At 37.1% G+C, this 14,735-nt stretch overlaps 1 protein-coding gene and 1 non-coding gene across 7 annotated transcripts in view; one reads left to right on the top strand and one right to left on the bottom strand.

Moving 5' to 3' along the window:
• SLC39A10 (solute carrier family 39 member 10) overlaps positions 1 to 14,735 on the bottom strand; it is a 160,465-nt gene that overhangs the window by 58,494 nt on the left and 87,236 nt on the right. Inside the window, exon 1 of one of the 6 annotated variants that reach the window (XM_055379303.2) lies at positions 3,515 to 3,822. The exons of the other annotated variants lie outside the window; for them this stretch is intronic. Within the exon in view, the coding sequence (XP_055235278.1) occupies positions 3,515 to 3,542 (28 nt within the window). The 5' untranslated portion in view covers positions 3,543 to 3,822. Of the gene's footprint in view, positions 1 to 3,514; positions 3,823 to 14,735 lie in introns of those variants that run through there. 6 annotated transcript variants of the gene reach the window in all.
• LOC115933935 (U6 spliceosomal RNA) lies at positions 8,827 to 8,929 on the top strand. Its single transcript, XR_004069761.1, has one exon. It is a non-coding gene; the product is annotated as a U6 spliceosomal RNA (small nuclear RNA).

Here is a 14,735-nt window from a genome sequence, read left to right as displayed (position 1 = left end):
ACACAAAAGAAAATAATAAATAAAATCTGACCCTTACCTCACATCATTACAAAAATCAATTGCTAATAGCTCATGAACATAAATCTGAAACAAGAAATGCTAAAATGATAAAGTGTCCAGAACTGTCCAATTCAATGGTAGCCACTAGTCACATACGGGTACTTAAATGAACTAAAATTAAATTTAAAATGCAGCCTCTCAGTCACCCTATGTTTTAATTGCTCAATAGCCACATGTAGCAAATGGCTAGTATGTTGGACAATGTAGACGCAGAACATGTCCATCATTATAGAAAGTTCTATTGGACAAGCATACTTCAAGAATCTAGAAATATAATAAGAGCCAATTATGTAATTCTTAAGTTTTCCAGAATAGATGAAACTAATTTCATACTATTCTATTTAACCCATTATATCCAAAATATAATTTCAACATCTAATCAATATAAAAATTATTAAAATATTTTACATTCTTTTTAATACTATGTCTTTGAAATCTGTCATGTATTTTACACTTACAGCACATCCTAATTCAGTCTAACTGTATTTCAAGTGCTCAACAGACACATGTGGCTACTGGCTACTGTACTGGAAAGTGCAGATCTTGAAGATTTGGGAGACTAATTTTAAGACCTTCGAGATAGAACACAAAATTGATAATATATTACACTGAAATTAAGAATTTATGTTTCATCAAGAGACATCCAAAAACAAAAAAACCTAACTAAAAAGGCAGGCTGCAGACTGGGAGAAGACTACCACAATGTATACTCAAAAATATATAAGGAACTTCTACAAATCAATATGAAAATTACAATAAGACGACCCAATGAAAAAATGAGTAGGTAACTTGAACAAGCACTTCGTAACAGCAGCCAAACTCCTAAAAAGCAAATGAAAAGATGTTCAGCTCAGAAGTCTTCAGGAAACCAAATTAAAATCACAATTAGATACCACTATATACCACACGAAAATAACTGAAATATAAAATACTGCCAATATCAAAAGTAGGCAAGAATATATAGAGTTAAATGGAACTTGTGTACTGACAGTAGGATTAGAGATTGTATCTTCTGAAAAACTGTTTGGCAAGATCTGCCAGAAGCTGAATGTAAGCCTATGTACTTGCACAGCAATTTTAATCTGGGGTATATGCCCAACAGAAATCCATGTACATGAATACCAACATGAATATTCACGTAATCATTATTCATTACAGTCAAAACTGAAAAAAGGCTGGGCGTGGTGACTCACACCTGTAATTCCAGCACTTTGGGAGGCCAAGGCAGGCAGATCACCTGAGGTCAGGAGTTTAAGACAGGCCTAGCAAACATGGTAAAACTGTTTTTACTAAAAGTACAAAAATTAGCCAGGCATGGTGGCATGTGCCTGTAAGCCCAGCTACTCGGGAGGCTGACACAGGAGAATCACTTGAACCCAGGAGGCAGAGGTTGCAATGAGCCCTGATCGTGCCACTGCACTCCAGCATGGGCAACAGAGACAGACTCTGGTCAAAAAAAAAAAAAAAAAAAAAAATCTGATAAAAGCCTAAATGTTAATCAACAACAAAATGATAAATGAAACAGAAAAATCTATCACACAGGAATAAAAATGAAATTACAGCTTCATGCATAGATGAATTTCACAAATATTGGGAAAAAAATGACAAACACCAAAGAAAGCAGTATAATTCTTATATAAAGGTAAAAAGGAATAAAACTAAACTTTGTGGGGTTTTTTTGTTTGTTTTTGAGACAGGATGTCACTGTGACACCCAGGCTAGAGTACAGTGGCGTAATCATAGCTCACTGGAGCCTTAAACTTCCAGGCACAAGAGATCTTCCCACCTTAGCCTTCCAAGTAGCTGTGTGTGCCACCACGCTCAGTTTTAATTTTCTTCTTTTTGGGGTCTTGCTCTATTGTCCAGGCTGGTCTCAAACTCCTAGCCTCAAGCACTCCTCCCAACTCAAATTCCCAAAGTGCTAAGATTGCAGGTGTGAGCTACCGTACCTGGCCATGATTACTTTTTGAAAGAAAGATAGAGGGTAATAATTGGGAGAAGACCAGAGTGGAGGGGACTGCAAAGTGTAATGGTCTTTCCTGATATCAGTAGTAGTTATGTAAATACGTTTACTTTGTGATAATTCATGGCACTTATGCTCTGTGTACTTTCTGAACACAGTCTATTTCAATACAAAGTTTTATAAAAATCAAATTTTCTTCACTGAAAACCAATCACAAAATGTAATTATAAACAACATTGTATGGTTTCTAGAATTAATTAGAACAAGACATACAAAACCATTAAAAGAAAAAACTTATTAAGATGTTATTGAAGGACAGTAAAGAACTGAAAAACCTGGAGAGACACATCATCTACATGGATAGATGGGATACACTGCATAAGGTATATAAAATCTTCCCAAGTGTATATACAAATTTAACTCAATGCCAATTAAAATCCTGGTAGCTGTTTAGTTTTGGTGAGACTTCATAAGCACATTCAAAAACTCATAAAAGCAAAAACCCAAGGACAATCAAGACAATTCAGAAGATTAGCAAGGTATTAAAGACTTCTTTTTATAAAATTATACTAACAAAAATAACATAGAACTAGCACAGGGGTAGATAGATAGGCCAGTGGACTGGAACAGAATTCTGAAAGAGAATCAATAATATTGACTGTGAAAATGTTTCTTCCTCACACTACACACAAAAGTCAATTCCAAGAACATTAAAAACCTATATGTGAAAAGCAAAATTATCAACAAGTTCTAGAAGAAAATGTAAGAGAATGTCTTTATGTCTTTGGGATAGGGAAATATTTTTTAGGCAAGACACAAAGCACATATCATGATGAAAATTTTTGATTAACTAAATTCTTTAAAAATTACTCTATAATAAAGGACACTATAAAAAAAAAAAAAAAAAAAGCTTATAGGCCAGGCGCTGTGGCAGGCGCCTATAATCCCAGCTACTCGGGAGGCTGAGGCAGGAGAATTGCTTGAACTCGGGAGGTGGAGGTTGCAGTGAGCCGAGATTGTGCCACCACACTTCAGCCTGCCAGCCTGGGAGACACAGCAAGACTGTCTCGGTGGGGGCGGGGGAGGGGGAAGCTTATAGCAAGCCATATACTAGACGATATTTGCAATGTGTATATATAAACAATGTATATAAAACATCAGTATCCAGAGTATATAAAACACATATAGTAATAAAAAATTCCACTACTACATAGACAACTATGAAAAGAACATAAAACAGGTTGGTAAAACAGCAACATGATGACTAATAATCTAGGCAATTCAAATCTAGATAAGGCTCTAAGACAGTAACAGGCAAAAATTAGTATCTCACAATACTAGATGTTAAGTAAAGGTCTAATATAAAGAAACAAACTACCTTACATGTCTGGTGGGAGTATATATTGGTACAGCCATTTTGGAAAGCAACTTGACATTTACTACAGCCAAATATGAACACACTCTACAGCCCCCAAGTTCCATTTTAATTACCCTTGCACTTAGGCACGCAAAGACACATTCAAGAATCCTTATTGGGGCCAGGCATGGTGGCTCACGCCTGTAATCCCAGCACTTTGGGAGGCCGAGGTGGGTGGATCATGAGGTCAGATCGAGTACATCCTGGCTAACACGGTGAAACTCCATCTCTACTAAAGATTCAAAAAAATTAGCCGGGCATGGTGGCGGGCGCCTGTAGTACGAGCTACTCGGGAGGCTGAGGAGAATGGCGTGAACCCGGGAAGCGCAGCTTGCAGTGAGCTGAGATCGCGCCACTGCACTCCAGCCTGGGCAACAGAGTGAGACTCTGTCTCAAAAAAAAAAAAAAAAAAACCTTATTACAATATTGTAAATGTTTTTCTAATGTGAACTATTGCAATAACAGAACACTCAACCAAAGTGGGTAAAACAGAGGAAAACTTTCACATAAAAAGAAGTCAGGAGAAATGGGTGATTCTAGGACAGTACCAAAAATCCAAGCACTCTCAAATTTACCCTCAGAGTCCCAAGATAACCTTGCATAATCATATTCAAAACTGGAAGATTTATCTTTTTTAAAATACAATTTTTATTTTTTTTCCTCCTCAGAAATCCTGTTTGGATGGAAGGTTCATCTTCATGTCTCTCTTTTTATCCAGGGAGAAAAATATTTCCCTCAAGCCTCTCTTTACGTATCTTTGATCAGTCAGGTCTCTACCACATGCCCATGCTAAAGCCAATCACTGGTTTACAGTAGTGTATAGTAATGTCCCAGGCCTTCACATTCACTCACTGCCCACTCATTGACTCACTCACAGCTGCTTCCAGTCCTGCAAGCTCCATTCATATTAGTGCCCAACACTGGTGTACCATTTTTAAAATCTTTTATACTGAATTTTTACTGTACCTTTTCTATGTTTAAACATACAAATATTTACTATTGTATCACAACTGCCTACAGTATTCAGTATATCAACAGGTTTGTAGCCTAGAAGCAACTGGCTATACTCTATAGGTTGGTGTATAGCAGGCTACACCATCTAGGTTTGTCTAAGTATACTCTATGATGTTCACACAATGACAAAATCACCTAAGCCTGCATCTCAGAACATACTCAGCATTAAGCAATGCATATGACTGTATGTGGGAGAGGCAATACTCACAGAACATGGGGGAATAAGAGGCCTCAAGAAAAAAGGAGGTAAATAAAGAAAAGCAGGCTGGGTGCAGTGGTTCACGCCTATAATCCCAGTACTTTGGGAGGCCGAGGCGGGTGGATCACCTGAGGTCAGGAGTTCAAGACCAGCCTGACCAACATGGTGAAACCCCATCTCTACTAAAACACAAAAATTAGCCAGGCCTGGTGGCGGGTGCCTGTAATCTCAGCTACTCGGGAAGGTGAGGCAGGAGAATCGCTTGAACTCAGGAGGCGGAGGTTGCAGTGAGCCGAGATCATGCCATTGCACTCCAGCCTGGGCAACGAGAACAAAACTCTGTCTCAAAAATAAAATAAAATAAGGAAAAGTGGTCAGCCGTGTAACCATTATGTTGCCTGCTACAACCTAAATGCTCATCATTAGAATAAATAAATATGGTATATTTATTTAAAGATTACACTGCAGTTATAAATGTGACTATGAAGGACTTTGTATTAACATGCAATAATCTCAGAAATATAATTTTTAAAATTGCAAAAAGATACATGCTGTACAATTTACAGACAATCTTAAAACATGCAGAATTACTTATTTGGGGGTATATATTCATGTAGCAAGAGAACATGGGATGATTACATTCTGGAGTCATTATCTTCTCAGAAAGGGAAGGAGGGAAATCAGCTGATAGAGGAAGTACACAGATTTAACTGCATTTGCAGTGTGTTATTTCTTTAAAAAAGGGAAAAGGATCTAATGCAATATGATAAAACATTTAATATTTGTTAAAGCAAGATAATGGGATTCAGGTGCTTGATTATTCTTCTGTGTACTTTTCTATAAATTTGAAAAGATACCACATAACCTGCATCAGTGGTTAATCAAACTGTGGTTGTGAGAGCAGCATAAGCTTGCTAGAAATCTGAAAGGCAAATTCCTGCATCCCACCCAGACCTACTATAACAGAAACATTAGGGATAGGACCCAGCAATGACTTATCCAGCCTTTCTAGTGAGTCTGATGCAAGCTACACAAAATTTGAGAGTGCCTATTTACACATATAAATTAGCAATGACTTATCCAGCCTTTCTAGTGAGCTTGATGCAAGCTAGACAACATTTGAGAGTGCCTATTTATACAAATAAATTACCAAACACTTCCATTTCTCTAAAATGATACTTTGGGCTGGGCACTGTGGCTCACGCCTGCAATTCCAACACTTTGGGAGGCAGAGGTTGGCGGGTCTTAAGCACAAGTTCCAGACCAGCCTGAGCAACATGGCAGAACCCCATCTCTACAAAAAAATACAAAAAAATTAGTTGGGCATGGTGGCGTGTCAGAAGCCAAGGTAGGAGGATCATCTGAGCTTGGGTGGTCAAGGCCGCAGTGAACCCTGATCTTGCCACTGCACTCCAGCCTGGGCGATAAGAGACATTGTCTCAAAATAAATTAATAAATAAAATAATACTTTAGTCAACTGAATGTTATGATCTATCTGAATAAATTAAGTTGAATTATCATATATGGCATATATAGGTTAAGCATTTTTTAAAATAGTCTATAAAACAATTCCAAAGCAGCATTAAGTTTGAGATGTTTTTTAATTTCACAGTCTCATGGATAAAGTCACCATTTAAACGGTGTATCAATTTTACTTGTACACTAATGAAGATAAAAAGGCGTGGGTGATTAAGACCACTGTTAAGCAAAGGAAGATACATATTCCTTTAGCTCCCTGTTACACTCCCTGCAGTTACCTTGATTTTCCACTAGAAGATGCTAATTAAAGGTGTGAGTGTTGCTTCATTCAGCTGATATGTAAATACCATGAGGTTTCTTTAATGCATGTTATCTGTCAAATGAATAGGTACCAGAGGTGGAAACAGGACATTCATATATATTGATCAGACATCATCAAATGAATGACTCCACGAAACACAAAAGCTGTAGATGGTTTACACAAGCTTTAAAACGTCATTTGTCTCTACTTTTTAAATACATCATACTCTATTATGGAAAAGATTTTAAGTATCTTGAGTACTCTAATCACTTACATTTAAGAGAATATAGGAATACAATGATACAAGCAATGTTATGAGGTAATATTAAACCTGTGCTTTTTTTTTATTTATTAAAGTAAATCATTCACTAACTTTGCAACTTTAGTTTAGAACTACTATAGCAGATGTATGCTTTCAGAATCATTTAGGCCAGGTATGGTGGATCATGCCTGTAATCCTGGCACTTTAGTAGGAGGCCAAGGCAGGAGGACGGTTGAGCCCAGGAGTTTGAGGCCAGCCTAGGCAACATACAGAGAGCTTCTCTCTACCAAAAAAGTAAAAAATTAGCTGGTGTGGTGGTGTATGCCTGTACTCCCAGCTACTTAACAGGCTAAGGTGGGAGGATTGATTGAACCCAGGAGGGCCAGGCTGTAGTGAGCCAAGATCGTGCTGCACTGTGCGCTCCAGGCTGGGTGACAGAGCAAGACCCTGTCTCAAAAGAAAAAAAAAATCATTTAGATGAAATATGCATTTTGTTATCACAGGCCAAGCAGCTATTGATTGCAAAGAGACCCCTCTCAAAAGACAGTGGTTTAAGAAATGGGCAAGTTTTTGTCTCTCTCAATAACATTTCAAGATGACTACTCCATATTAAATCACTTGGACATTAAAAAAAAAAAAAAAAAAGATGACTACTCCAGGTCTGAGTGCAGCTCCGCTCCAGTCATTCAGAGACATAACATTCTTACACAGTTGATATTCCAGCCAACAGGGAAAGAGAAAGAATGGAAGTCCAGGTTCAGAAGTTTCTTCTTCAGCATCAAGGGAAGTAGAAGTTGCAGGCATCACTTCTCATCACATTCCACTGGCAAGGGGTTAGTCACAGGATCTCAATTGGCTAGGAGGCCAGGGTCTCACCAACTTACAGAGTTTCCCAAGCATTCCAGTAGATGTTAACAATCTTTTCCATTGACAGCACAAAGAGGATCTCTGAGATGGAGACAGGAATGGGGGAAATGGTAGAAGCCCATATACCACTCAACCCTAAAAACTGACATTTATAGGACGCAGCTTTGCCCAAGCCAAAATATTCTATTATGTCTCTTGTGTTTTGGAGTTTTCCAAGTTTTATGCATTAAGAATATGTTAGTTTTATAATTGATAATATTTTTTCAGTTCAGCTGAGTTACATCTACTGAAGAGTTCTGCTAGGTGCTGTCGACATCAATGGATGAGGCTACTGACAAGAAATGGGAAAAGGGATTCCGGTAAATAACTAGCAGTGCCACAACAAATTTATTTTCATCTTTTGCTGTTGATTTCCAATACATAACCACAGTTAAAAGCCTAAGTATTCTATCACTGTATAATTTCTGCATTAAGAGTGGGGCTAATTTACAGTTAGGAACTTAATCATTGTGCTAATTATTATACTATTTTGAATACAAATATTTTGCTTTGGATGCAAAGAAAAAATGAAGTTCACTAATACTCTCTTGTATTTAAGACTAAAACCAGAACTAAATGTGTAGTGAAGTGATTATACTTTGGTGTGGGGAGTGACTGGGCAGAATCATGAGAGGAATTCTGGGTTCCTATTAATGTCCTATTTCCTTACCTGGGTGCTGGGTACATGGTTGCACTTCACTTCATGAAAACTGCTTGAATTTTACACTTAACATTTGAGTACTTTTCTGTAGCTGTGTTATATTTCATCCAAAACTTAATTTTTATTCCCCACATGAAGCTTATTCCAACCTTCAATTAGTAAAATCAGTAACACATAATTTCTAGAAACACATCCATACTTAATAATACGCAAAGGGAAATGTGCTTTTTTTAACTTATTTTGAAATAATTTAAGATTCACAAGAAGTTGTAAAATTAGTTCAGAGTTTCCATGTACTCTTTCCCCAACTTTTCCCAATAACATCTAACATAACTGTAGTACATGTTCAAAACCAAGAAACTGACATCGATACTATTAACTACGAACCTTATTCAAATTTCATCAGGTTTTACACACACTCTAAAAAATATTGTAATAGAAAATCAATTTTCTAACCAGAAAAAAATGGCATTTTTCGTAACAAAAAGATATTGCTTAACAAAATACATGGTTATACTTAAGAGAAAGGTTAACTAGATCCTTAAATGAAAGGAATTAGGGTGTGTGCTTCAGCAGCACATACACCAAGATTGAAACAATACAGAGAAGATTAGCATAGCCCCTGCACAAAGATAACATGCAAATTTGTGAAATGGTCTATATTGTTGAATGTTCTCACCACAAAAAAACATGGTATGTGAGATAATGTATTTGTTAGCTCAATTTAGACATTCCACAATGTATACATATCTCAAAATACATGTTGTACATAATAAATATATACTATTTTTGTCAAAAAAAAAAAAGGAATTAGGGTTGATATTCTCCATAGCAATTTCTCCTGTAAAAGCTTACAAAAAACTTTTTTATTTTATTTTTGGAGACAGAATCTTGCTCTGTCACCAGGCTGGAGTGCAGTGGCATGATCTCCGCTCACTGCAACCTCCACCTCCAGGGTTCAAGCGATTCTCCTGCCTCAGCCTCCCGAGTAGCTGGGACTACAGGCACACACCACCACACCCAGCTAATTTTTGCATTTTTTAGTAGAGACAGGATTTCTCCATGTTGGCCAGGATGGTCTTGATCTCCTGAACTTGTTATCCACCTGCCTCGGCCTCCCAAAGTGCTGGGATTACAGGTGTGAGTCACAGCGCCCAGCTCAAAAACCTTTTTTAAAGACATTTATTCATTTTTATTTTTCATATAGAGATGAGCTCTCACTATGTTGCCCATGCTGGTCTCAAACTCCTGGGCTCAAGGGATCCTCCCCACCTCAGCCTCCCAAACTGCTGGGATTACAGGTGTAAGCCATCTTGCCCAGCCTACAAAAACCTTAACTATAGGCTTTGGATTGTAGTTTTGAAATGTGTAAAATGCCAAGCTACAAATTTTAAAAATTTTAAATAAAATTAAACACCTAAATAACAAGTTCAGTAGGAATATATACAAATGGTTAACATGACAAATCTGCCTACAGATATTTTGTCTTAGATTGTTTTTTATTTCATATAGATGAACATAATAAAAATGTAGAATGTTTGAGATTTTAAAAATCCTCAGGTGTATTTAGCTAAATAATGTTATGTACAAGGAATCTAAGACCCAGAAAAGGTATCTAACGTGATTAAGCTGTTATTTCAAGTCTGTGGCATTTCGCTGACTTGAAAGACAGGGGCTCTTTAGTCTACTACAGTAGCGTATTTGTGTATCTTAAAACCAGAACACTGTGAGATCTTTATTAAAGTCATCTAAAATATACTACAAAGACTTTTTTTAAGGGAAAAGAAATTGTCTCCTAATACTACTTACTCAATAGAAAAAACCAAGACATTGTGAATAAATTTAGATTACTTAACAAAATGACTGTCTGACATAGTAAGAAAAATAGCAAATAAATACTAAAATAATCCTAGTTCCAACTGCTGGAGAGGCCAATCAAGTTAGTAATTTTTTTTTTTTTGTCTGAGAGGGAGTCACCCGGTTGCCCAGGCTGGAGCACAGTGGCACGATCTCGGCTCACTGCAACCTTTGCCTCCCAGGTTCAAGGGATTATCCTGCCTCAGCCTCCTGAGTAGCTGGGATTACAGGCGCCTGCCTGGCTAATTTTTGTATTTTTAGTAGAGACAGGGTTTCACTATGTTGGCCAGGTTGGTCTTGAACTCCTGACCTCAGGTAATCCACCCGCCTCAGCCTCCCAAAGTGCTGGGATGTGACCCAAAGTGCTGGCTGCGAGTGACAGTACCCGGCCCGATCAATTTAGTACTTATTGCCTGTGTGTAATCTACTTAACTCATTTCACTAAAACCAAAACCAACAACCAAAAAACAAACAAACAACAACAACAACAAAAAAACACCTCTTTTTACTCTAGGGAGTATTTTTTTAAAGGAAAATGACCAAATAAAAGAACGAGAAGTTATTATCTGTATCGCAATTCTTTCTTTCATACCCATGTGTGTATGCACATGTGCACATGCACACAAACACACAAAATATGCTAATAATGGGGAAAGATACTATAAGTTGCTTAGCAAGGTTTTAAAGCAAGTTTTTTCAGTGTTCCAGATTGCTATTCTGAAGGTAAATAAGGTAGAAACCAAAAGATTAATCACTAAAACCCTCATCCTGGATAATATACCATGTTTTAAGTAAACTTAATGTGAAATTCTATTCAATAAATATATATACAGTTTCCTAATTTCATAAAGGACTTCATTTTTTAAAAGTTTCATTACCGGACTACTTTAAATGGTTGAAATCAGTTTTACTTATAGCCGCAATCATATAAACACAGCTGATATCTATATGACTGAATGGCTTTATCAAACTTTATCTTGACAGCAATGTAGGTAGTCAAATATCAATTTAGTTTCCTTCTGTGATTCAGTAATGGCACACACAGAGTAACAGAGAAGCAGTGAGGCTGTGTGCATAGTGAAGATAGATTCGCCTAGGAGTCAAAGATGTTAGAGATCTGACTCTGCGATTTATTAGCTATGAGTCCTTGAGCAAGTCCCTTAACCACTTTAAGTCTTATTACTACTTATAAAGTGGGACTGTTAATTTCTGTTCTATTTTATGGTAACTATAAGAACAAAATAAAATTACGTACATATTTTTGTAAAATATTTGTTAATTTTCCTACATTATTTGCAATATTTAAATGTTATTTAAGTGCAAGCTATTAATAATATAAATTGAGTTCTGTCCCTACTTCTCATATATCCATTAAATGTGGTATTTTGTATACAGTACAGAACCAGGAATCAGAAACCTCTGTCTCTAGTTCATCCCGGTTGTGCCACTGTTTTCTCTCTGCAAAACAAGGGAAATAATACCTACACTTATCCACCAAATAAACGAATGTATACGAAACTGCTTTGTAAAGCAATTAAATATATTAACCTAAGGTATTACCATTATTAGATGTAGTATTATGTATCTTTCACTTAAATTACAAAAAGTATGGTGGTGGGGGAGAAGTCTCTCTGTTGTGACTCTTTTAAAAGAATGCTAACAAAATATTACAAGAGCACATGCATCGTTAGCACATCCAAGACCTGCTCTAGATTGCAGGAGGCACCCAATTCACTAGTATCTGAGCAGAAATTGGAAAGACTCACTACACCTTACCAGTTTCACTGACATTAGAAAATTCTTCAAGGGATAAAAAGTATTGTAGTAATGAGTTCTCAGCAGGGACCACAAAATCCTCTTACAGCTTCATGGTTTGCTTTTTCATCCCCCTACTTCACCAGCTATCTAATCTACTGGAAATCATATTCACAGTTTGGAATGCCACTGCAACTCTTCCAATAAATAAATAAAAGCACAGTTCAGGCAACCCAATCTTTCCACTGAGATTCATTCATGTAAAAAGTTAAGTGCATGCTAATTAAGCTTGGGCATTAACTCAGTTCTCCTGTTTCACTAACTTGAGAGAGAATATAAACATTTATACCTTGATTTAAGGTATCAAATCAATCAACAACACATCATATCTATCTTTATTGTATTCTATACATTCATGTACAAACCTACATTTTCTCATCAAATGTCAAAACAATTACCTGCATTTCTGCTTTTCAGCCTTTCATTACAGGGAACCTGGAACCATATTGGAGAAAGCTACCTGTAATATTGCTACCTCTGTTCTGCTATTTGTGAATACAAACATCTGAGATTAGAAAATGCAGTCGTTGGGATGTCTTTTGAAGCTACTAAAATGTTTATGATTTTAGTTACATGCATTATGAAGCAGACTTACAGTGCTAACCAGCCGGATGCAGTGGCTCACACCTGTAATCCCAGCACTTTGGGAGACCAAAGCAGGCATATGGCTTGAGCCCAGGAATTTGAGAGCAGCCTGAGCAACATGGCCAAACCCCATCTCTATAGAAAATGTTTTAAAAATTAGCCAGGTGTGGTAGCCCATGCCTGTAGTCCCAGCTACCTGGGAGGCTCAGGTGGGAGGATTACTTGAGCCCGGGAGGTCATGGCTGCAGTGAGCTGTGACCGTACCACTATACTCCAGCCTGGCAACAGCTTATTGTTCTCTTTCCACTCATCACTGACAGCTGTCTTTATTCTAAAAATAGCTACTGCTGCACTACCTCAAATCTTTATTATTCCATGCATTTTCACCCTTCCCTTTTTCAGTGTCTTGTCACTGTTATACATCCTTGATTTTATACCAGCTTGCCATTGTAAAAACTGCCAGCTAAAATGATCCTTCTTTTCCATGACGTCATGGGAAAAAAATAATCAAAACATCTCCAAGTCAATCTTTGTATAACATTGACTTTTTTTTATGTTTCAGACAACACAGAGGCTACTTATTCCCCAACATGGGAGCTTTCTGTCCAATTAATTTTTTAAAACTACATAAAATTCTTGAACATAGAGTCTTGACCACATTCCCCTTTCTTATATAGCTACATTCAGAAACACAGAGCTGGGGTCTTTTAATATATGCATATTAAATAAAAGGACAAAAAAATCAAGCTAATTATTACCAGAAAAAACAAAGTTGTGCAGGAAAGTAGTCATTTATTACAATGGCACATTGTATAAAATAATATTTATAGCATAAAAATGTAACCCCAATTACTGTTCTAAACCAAAATTACAATGAAAATTGTACGGAGAAACTGGAGTACAGGAAATAGGAAGGTATGCAGAGAAGTGAAAGAGCACTAAAATCATTCTTCATTAAATAGATAATGGTTAGAACTGAAAATCAGCTGCAAGTAATGAACATGTTATCTGGAGACATGGTAATGAATAGCAAAATAATCAACTAAAGGAATTAAGGGGTTCCTTATCTCTCTAGGCAGAATATGAAAGGAACAGACAGGGGACTGATTTTTCCCCCCAAGAAACTTCACACAACTATTTGATTCTTTAAACTATATTCATGTATAACTTTGAAAAAAACCTAAAAGTTGGCAATTATAAATTAAATTTTAGTTGACAAACCAATAAAATAATGTCACATGTGGAAGAAAATGAATCCTAGCTTTAAGATTTTCACAAGCATTTGTCTGTGGGTTTTTCAAGTATTTATTTTTTGAGGCAGGTTTCCACTGTTGCCCAGGCTGTAGTGCAGTGGTGCAATGATAGCTCACTGAAGTCTCAAATTCCTGGGCTGAAGCCATCCTCCTACATAGCTGGGACTACAGGCGTGCAGCACCACACCCAGCTAATTTTATTTATTCATTTTTTTGACAGAGTCTCGCTCTGTCACCCAGGCTGGAGTGCAATGGCGCAATCTCTGCTCGCTGCAACCTCCATCTCCCAGGTTCAAGCAATTCTCCTGCCTCAGCATCCCAAGTAGCTGGGATTACAGGCACCTGCTACCACACCCAGCTAATTTTTGTATTTTTAATAGAGATGCCTTGTTGGCCAGGCTAGTCTCAAACTCCTGACCTCAGGTGATCCAGCCCCCTTCAGCTTCCCAAAGCGCTGGGATTACAGGCGTGAGCCACCGTGCCTGACCTCACACTGGGCTAATTTTTTTGTCGAGATGGTGGTTTCCCTATGTTGCCCAGGATGGTCTCGAACTCTTGACCTTAAGTAATCCTCCCACCCCGGCTTCCCAAAGTGCTGGGATTACAGGTGTGAGCCACTGCACCCAGCCTGTTTGCAGTCTGAAACACAATATGCAAACATTTTAATTCCAATTTGTGCTATTATCTTTGATTACTTGCTTCGAATGAATTCCAAGATGAGGGGAAAAACTATAAAAACTTTAACACTTTTCAGGTTTTGTCATATACTTACTTTCCAAATTGATTTCTAGAGAAATTAAGCTTGGTTATACTGCCACCAGCAGTATGATCACAGCACTCTCATTCACATTATTATAAATTTTTAAATAAATAAAAGGTCTTACCTTATTTTTAATTCATATTTTTAAAGTTATTCCTGATGTCTCAATATTTTTTCCAACATATATGAGCTTTTACATAACA

Source organism: Gorilla gorilla, chromosome 11 (assembly GCF_029281585.2).
Source record: "Gorilla gorilla gorilla isolate KB3781 chromosome 11, NHGRI_mGorGor1-v2.1_pri, whole genome shotgun sequence".
Lineage (NCBI taxonomy): Eukaryota > Metazoa > Chordata > Mammalia > Primates > Hominidae > Gorilla > Gorilla gorilla.
The sequence above is the reverse complement of the archived record's forward strand: the minus strand, read 5'-3'. Positions and strand labels throughout refer to the sequence as shown.